Genomic DNA, 8,514 nt, shown 5'->3' with positions numbered 1-8,514 from the left:
CTTCTATTTTGGCTGTACATTTATGCATATGTATGCGCATATATATATATAATAATAATAATAATAATTTTCTGGTCAGGAATTTTAAAGTGTAAGAAAGTCCGGAAAAGTTTTAAAACTACACAGTTTTAAAGGCTTACAGTTTTAAACTTTTAAAACCATGCGGTTTTAAAACTTTTTCGTACTTTAAAATTTCGGACTGGAACATCTCTCTCTCTCTTTCTCTCTCTCTATATATATAGATATATATACACACTTCATGGATTCATTTATAATTTGTTTATGCCGCCGCACCGTAACATCACATGGTGCAAGCCCTTTCTTTAAGTTGACTTTCTTATGAACATCTCACAATAAAATCCAAATCAATGTTCTAATGTTAATCCTCTTCGTGATAAATATATAAACCCAATCCAAGGTTTTGCGACCAGTACATTATCTTTAGTAAATGTTCTAATTCTTAAAACTTTTGACTGCAAAATTGTCGTAAAAGTTCACACATTCATGTCGTCTATATATATAGCTTATTGCATGTAAAGTCTTTCATCATTCATTTTATAACAGATTCAGGAAATAATTAATAGAAGAAAAGTTACATACACAAAATGAAGAAGCAACTTTCCTCTTGTGTTCTTCTTCTCATTTGTTTTCTTGTAGTTGTGACAATATTGAGCAGTGTTGAAGCTGGTACTTGTAACCCCAGTGGCAAGATTAGAGGGAAGAAGCCTCCACCAGGACAGTGCAATAAAGAAAACTACTCTGATTGCTGCAAACAAGGCAAGCTTTACAGCATTTTTAGATGCTCACCACCGGTGACCGGACACACAAAGGCAACATTAACACTCAACAGCTTCCAGAAGGGCGGCGACGGCGGTGGCCCATCTGAATGCGACAACCAGTACCATCCAGATGATGAGCCAGTTGTGGCATTGTCAACTGGATGGTACAACAAAGGCAGCAGGTGCTTAAAGTATATTAACATCTATGGTAATGGACAGAGTGTTAAGGCTAAAGTTGTTGATGAATGTGACTCCACAATGGGGTGTGATTCTGATCATGATTATCAGCCTCCATGCGGTAACAATATTGTTGATGCATCAAAAGCTGTTTGGGAAGCCCTGGGAGTGCCTGAAAGTCAGGGTGAAATGGAAATATATTGGGCTGATGCTTGATTCCTGTTACGCTAGCTTATGGTACCATATACGATGTTTTATTATTAATTTGTGTTTGCTTAGTCCATGTGTTATATATATAGTACAATAATAAGAGTTTGTGTTACTTTTCTTTTTCTTTTACTTTCATTTTCTCCTTTCGTTTGAACTTGGTCTGATTAGTTTATGTATATAAAAACTGCAAAAAAAGATTTTCTTTAATACTCTGTATCACTGTATGGATTGAATTAAGCAGCTGTACGTACGTGTCTTAATTAACTTCCACGGATCCATAAACAAGCAGTACAAAAGCCAAAGATTCACAAGCACTGGCAACATAACCAGAATTTGACAAAGTACTGGTAAAAGAAACTTAGCCATGGTGATACCAATGACCCATCACAGCACACTATGAGAGGAGGTTGTATCCTCCTAACTTGAGCGGCCAAAACGTTGACAGCCGGGTGAGTGGTGACGCTACACATCCAGGTCAAATTAGGATTCATTGTTGAGTTAAGCTGTGCTAAACCTTTTATAACTTTCTGCCATGCGTTATATACAGTTCAAATATAATTATGTGTTATTTTTTATTCATTAATTATCAATCACAATATTTCTATAAAAAGCTTAACATAGGTCAACTCGGTATTAGATTCAAATCACAGTCCATGTCTTGACTTCATGTTTTCAAGTGATGGTAATTTTTATCAAAGTGAGGGGCTACCTCACGGTGTTAAAATGTTAGACAAGTCGGGGCCTCGTAAGCAATTTAAGATAGCATGCGTTAACAGATAGTGAGTGTAAGTGTTATAAGATTGTATAGTTATATCAATTCCTTTTAGACTTTCGTACTTATACGAGTGTCTGTAACTCAAGTATATATCAAATACAAATATAATTTCAGAGCAGGATTCGATCATAATGGCCAGCTTTGTTTCAAACCAATCCTCCAACGTTAACTCAGAACAACCTTCAAGCCAAATCAATAATACTTTACCAAACAACCTTAATTTCCCTTCCACATTTAAACTTGATAGAAGTTATCCCTTCCACAATTAAACTTGATAGACATGACTTCCTCATATGGAAATCCCAAATTCTTCCAACAATAAGAGCGTATTGCTTGGAAGGACATTTGAATGGCACCATGCCACGTCCAAATCAAAATACTATCGCTATAGACCAAGATCAAAGTGTTGTCATCAATCCTAATTCAGAATTGCGAATACAATTGGATACAGGATCAGCTTCTCTTGGGGTGGTTACTTTTGACCACCACGGAAGATTTGAGCAGCACAATTGACTATAACACTTCGTATGAATTATGGACATCAATTGTAAGGCATGACAGATTATTTTCCAAAATTAAAAATATTGCTGATATTATAATTTGTCTGCCTCAGGAAATCCTATTACTGAGAAAGAGCTGAGGTTATATTTATTGTCAAGTGTGGGCACTGAGTACAATCCAATTGTGGTCAAGATAACTTCCAAGACTAAGATAATACCTACAAGAAGTTTTTGCAATGCTATTAAACGCAGAATTGATCAATTAAATTCTGTAGCAAACTTTAGAATTGGAACCAATACCATTGCAAACTTTGCTCAGGGACCAAAAGCTGATAAGCATCCTCGATACAAGAATTAAAGTTAGCAGTACAACAACAGCCATTACTCGTCAAACTTTGGAAAAATATGGACATACAGTAGCTGGTTGTTATCATCGCATGGACGATAATTATATCGGACAAAATGTAATCAATCAAGCACCAGATGCATATGTTATCGATGCTCCAGAAGGAGGACCAGACCATGGCTGGTCTGTAGACAGCAGAAATAGTCTGAATTTGAGGGCTGAGTATAAAGGTGATGAGAAGGTGATTTTAGGTAATGGTCCAAAAACTCAAAATCTTTCATGTCGGTCATTCCACATCTGAAAGATATTCTACATGTTCGATGCATAACAAAAAAAAAAGCTCATTAGTGTTTCAAAATTACTCATTAATAATAAAACTTTATTGAATGTTACAAAAGATTTCTTTCTTTTTAAGGACAAGAAACCTGGGACGGTTATAAAGAGTGGCTAAGGATAGACTTTATCAATTGCAAGGAATCAATTGAGGAGCTTAAATTCTGTTCAAATTTAAAGTCTAGGTACCTTTCTTATTAAGTCAAATAAGGTTTTTAAGCCATCAAAGAATGAAATTATTTTTTCTCCAGTTACAATAACCTTTCTCATTTGAATAGAAACTCTTATTCAAGTTTGGAACCTTATCATGCATTTTGGTGCCAATGAAACTAAGGCAAATAATCCCTTTATTCTAATTCATACAGACATTTAGACTTGAGGGGATGTTAGAAGGTTAAACAAGTCAGGGCCTAGTAATCAATTTAATTTAACCTGAGTTAGCAAATTGTAAGTTTTAAGTGTTATGATAAGATTGTACATATATTAGTTGTTATAAAACTTAGAGCTTATTTCCTTTTAAACTTCTGTTCTTCTAACTCAAATAGATATCAAACACAAATATAATTTCAGATCAGATTTTCCTCAAACCAGCTTCTTTCAGAAATTGTTAGAAACAAGAAAATCACATAAAACTATTTAAAACTTGTACATTTTGTGACAAAACCAACGAGAGAATGACTAAATGAGCAAAAAGTGTCAAAATTCGAACAACACAAAGACACTGATAACAATTAAAGTAAGCACGTGCTCAATATTTCCAATGAAACTTTTCAATTAATTTATTGACCCTAATGATTGGAAACCTGACTCCAAATAGCATATTCATTGAGATAAAGGATGGGAATAAATTGCTGTATTCATCAAAAAATTTGATCCTTTAAGAAAGGTACACTAACTTAACTCAGCATCAAAATTAGTAACTCACAAAATACCGAAATAAATCAAATAAAAATCACAAAGCGAATCAAGAAAAAATGGGATTAACAGAAATGTTTTAAGCAACATAGTTCTTAATTTCCTCCAATATTTAATCTCCAAGTTTAAGCACTATATCATGGCATTGGTCGACATTCAAGTTATCAGATAATTTAATCCTTAGACATGTATTTAACAAGTTGTCTTCATCTTTTTTTATGAATAAATCATGATAAATCTCTCCAATGGTAGGTAATCACAAGTTTTGAAAAACGAAAAAAAAAATTATTTGAGCATTTTTTTTAGAATAATATTAGACTTTTAAATATGATCTCCGTACTTTCAACTCAAATGATGATATTTAACTTATTTATTAGGTGATAAATTTGACAACTTATAAAATTATTTACTACTGAAATCTATTATTCAAAGACGAATGATACCTTGAGGTCATAAAATTGGGAATCGCCTCGTGTAACTTTAATTACTTTACATGTCACTCTCAAGTATTTCCCTTTTTTTTTTTTTTAACTTTAGCCTCCAAAAATTTTATTTCTATTACTTATCGGCCCCTTACAAATTTGACATGCCTGTGTTCGCAATGTAATAATTTCGCTACAGTACTGAAGCAACTCTCTTAGGCTGTAATATTTAGTAAAACATGAATTCTATGAAGACGCATTGTTTGTGTGTTCAAAATGGATATCGCAATCTATTTGAGTAATATCCTCGCATTGCCAAGGATTTGAATCACCCAAAAAACATTCACGCAATATTCAACAACCAAAGCAAACTGGAGAGGGGCATTTTTAATATTTAGGAGTGTTCTATTCTCATTATGAAGATACGTATTACAAACCTTATGTACGAATAATCAATTATTCATGTTTGAGATTAATATATATATATATATATATATATATATATATATATATATATATATGTTTCGGAGATTTAACATTCACGCAAAAGCAAACATATAATGAAATACTTGAGAACAATTAAATGGCAATGCTAGCTAGATTGTTACAAGTCAAATTGGTGATAATTTTTAGAATTTGTTTTCTCCCCTTCTCTAAAAAATTAATTCTGTCTGCTGTCATATTTCAAAACTCATCAAAATACCCCTACTATTAAAAACAATTATGTTAACTTTCGACTTTCTTGTGTCTTTTGCTATCTTACCCCTAAGGCCTAGAATCATACTTATGATTAACGTACTTTTTAGTAAACTTGATCTTTGAGTATGTAGTTGCCACTAGCCACTGAATAATCAATAAAGATTAAGAGCCTATAGCAGTTAATGAAATAAGTTGCTTCTATTGTGTTATATAAAAAAATACTTATTAAAAAATTAGGTTAATGTTTAGTAAATTGTGTTATCGAGATTATTTTGAGTTTAAAAAATAGAATACATGCATTTGGTAAGTTTTGTTATGAAAATATTGTTCTACTATATAATTTTCAAAATAAACAAAGTTAGGATTATCTTTTATTTATATATTAGAGTTTATGGAAAAATAAAACATAAATGTCTTTTCGTTAAAATATTAAAATTATAATAGAAACTTTAAAATGACATGGGTGGTTAATTTCATAAGCTATTTACAAAAAGTAACTCATTACTAAGTTTAAATGTTGCAGACAAAACGAAAAAACTTGTAAAATAAGTAGTTTTTAATAAATTTATTAAATATCATTTTTTTCAAAACTTATGATATAAGCTGCTTATAGCGCTTCAACCTCAATCCTGTAGGGCCTAAATTTTGAATATAAGAATAAAATAGTTAAGATACAAAATTTGAAAATTAGCATTATCTTTTTACCGCAGAGACTTTTTTATTGGTTGTGAAACATGAGAGAAAATAATTAAATCTGACAAACCACATGGGATTTTGATAATTTTCTCTTATAATTATATCTTTTTTATTATTCTTTTACTTATAACCTAATATATGATTTTGTATCCCAACTTGTTAATTTAAAATCTAAAATATTTCAAACTTTTTAGTATACATTAAACTTAATTATAATATGAATTAAACTAAGAACACGAAATTTGTACCAATGTGCACAGCCGAACCCAATCATTTTATAAGATAAAAAAAAAAAACTCATTTGGCACAAACGGATTAGCCAAAAACAAATTAATCGAAAAAGAAATTTGAACTAATCCTAATAATATCATTTGTTGACTGGTTCTTACATATACATGTTTTGGCCTTTTGACAAAGTATTAAGTGTAATCGTCAAGTGATTGATCCAAAGAAAATTAACCCATTACGACAAATGTTATAGAATGGTTAAAGAGTTGGCTGAGACCTTTGTGATTGATTAGAAGAAAACTATTAACATGTCTCAATCAATCCGAATTGTTGAGCTTATGAAAATTTCTTTGTATTCATCATAGAGTACCAATAAATTTAATTTTTTTAAAAAATTGAGTTTTATAGAATAGTCGTTTTCTTCTTTTAGCAATAATCTACTCAACTAATTATAATTAAAATTTCAACTGATCTTTGATTCATTCTTAGACCATTTCTTGGTGGAATTTTGTAGATATCCAAACCAAACACAAACTAAAATAAATTAATAATAATGCTTTCCTTTGTTGTGGTTGGCACTAGACAATCAAAAATCACAAAGACGATGCCGGCCCATGTCATCTATTGATCATGTTTCATAGGACTCTTGAGCTTCTTCAATGTCATTTCATTAACTAAGCTTATCATGTCATTTAAATGATGTAAAAGCATGAGACTGTTCTAGCAATTAAAACTTTGTGGGTAAGTTTTTTAAAGGATTAACACAATTTTTTAAAAGAAAAACAAACCATTAGCTTAAAAACAAAATGGCATCGACAAGTTCGTCGTGGGCAAAAATTGAAGGATATTTTATTAAACGAAGCATAAGCAGTAGGCATGTGTAAGTTTTTCTGTAAGCTATATAATTTATAAAGTTGTTAAGATAATAAAATTGGAATGAAGCTCTTCTCATATTTATATTATGTATCCCATAAGAATTAGTCAGCACATTTATTGCGAAAAAAAGAAAAAAGACGGTATGCTTGGTACATGAAATAATTTTTAAAAACGTTTTAATCACCTGCCCAATCGTTCACGGCGTAATAGTTATTGATTCAGAAAATTCAATAGTTGTTGAGTTAAATTGAAAATTTTAATAATCCTCAAAATGGTATAGTAAATGTAAATTTGTGTCAAATCGATAACCAAAATTCAATCTGGGAAGTGGGAACTCCCCTAATTCCACAAAGTATGATTAAGCATATTGACCGCCTAGTTGGCTAAAGTCCTGGAATAATGGTCATTAATTTTGAATCCTAAATTTTTAGAAATTTTTTTACTAGCAAAAGTCATTCCACTGCTTTCTCTCTAATTTTGTGTCATTACTCATTAGTGAGCTTAGTATTTCTGGTAATGGAAATGGCTTTGTTATTTCTTTATCTTAGAAAAAAATAAGATTTTATTAGGTCATATCAAGGTTAAATCTCATGTATCTTTTTTTTTTTAATTCATCATTTTCATCATAAATGATCCACTTGTCCCAAAAATGATCCGCCCCAATAGGAAATTAATAGGTTATTAAAAAAAAACTATAAAATTATAGTTCGAGGAACAAACAGAATATGGGAATATTACTGGTGCGTGAGAGTAAAATAAAAACTTTTATCGTTACAAAATTAAGAAAAAGAGCGCTGACCAACACAACCAAGGAGTAATTGGCAAGTTTTATCCAAATTTAAAATTATTTAACTTTGACTCAACTAACAACATGAACTAAAAATTATTATTTATAATAATAAGAAGAAGAAGAAGAAGAAGAACAATGAGCAAGATGGTATAAATGGTAAGGTAATCATTTGCCGTTTTTGGCTGCTTCTGGATGCATAATTTTATATCAGGATCTTAGTCAATCTACTAGCGCCTAAAGTGTAGATTTTCTGTAGCTGACAGATACGAAGCCATATTTTAATTATTCACATTTAACTTTATCTTTTCAAATAAATATTTTCAAGGTTTGACGAGTTACCCACAAACAACCCCCCCTGTTTTTACCATGGGACCAATAATCTTAGTGGCATTAAAATTATTTAATAAAAAAAAGTACAAACTATACAATTTATTTTGGTTGTATTAAATAATATTTTATCCATCTTCCTCGTTCAATCCTGCAATCACGCCAACAAACAAAAATCACTTTCGGACAATCGAGAATCGAGATTAGAAAATGGGCTGCCCCCCGCACATGTGAAAACCATCATCGCGTAATCAAATAAAATGGGCCCACACGTGTGTCCCCGAGCCCCCAACTGAAAAACTGAAATGTGCCTATCACATGACATTCCTCCCGCCGCTCTCGGTTTCAGGAGGTTTATAAATAAATTCCCAGTAGACGAATTTGCCCCTGATTTGGCCCTCATGTAACATAGTTCGTGATGGAGAAGATGATAAAAAATAA

The 8,514-nt window shown here is 31.4% G+C and overlaps 1 protein-coding gene across 1 annotated transcript; it reads left to right on the top strand.

Moving 5' to 3' along the window:
* Positions 1-569: 569 nt before the first annotated feature.
* Positions 570-1,290, top strand: LOC102626274 (kiwellin-1-like). The gene has a single exon (XM_006471430.3). The coding sequence runs from the start codon at positions 606-608 to the stop codon at positions 1,170-1,172; it is 567 nt and encodes a 188-aa protein (XP_006471493.2). The 5' UTR covers positions 570-605; the 3' UTR covers positions 1,173-1,290.
* The last annotated feature ends 7,224 nt before the right edge of the window (positions 1,291-8,514 follow it).

The sequence above is a fragment of the Citrus sinensis genome, chromosome 5, assembly GCF_022201045.2.
Source record: "Citrus sinensis cultivar Valencia sweet orange chromosome 5, DVS_A1.0, whole genome shotgun sequence".
In the NCBI taxonomy this organism is placed as follows: Eukaryota; Viridiplantae; Streptophyta; class Magnoliopsida; order Sapindales; family Rutaceae; genus Citrus; species Citrus sinensis.
Note: the sequence above shows the minus strand (reverse complement) of the source record. Positions and strands in the feature narration are given on the sequence as shown.

Excerpts from the sequence above, each read along its gene's own strand:
- LOC102626274 (XM_006471430.3), top strand. The coding sequence starts at position 606 with ATGAAGAAGCAACTTTCCTCTTGTGTTCTTCTTCTCATTTGTTTTCTT.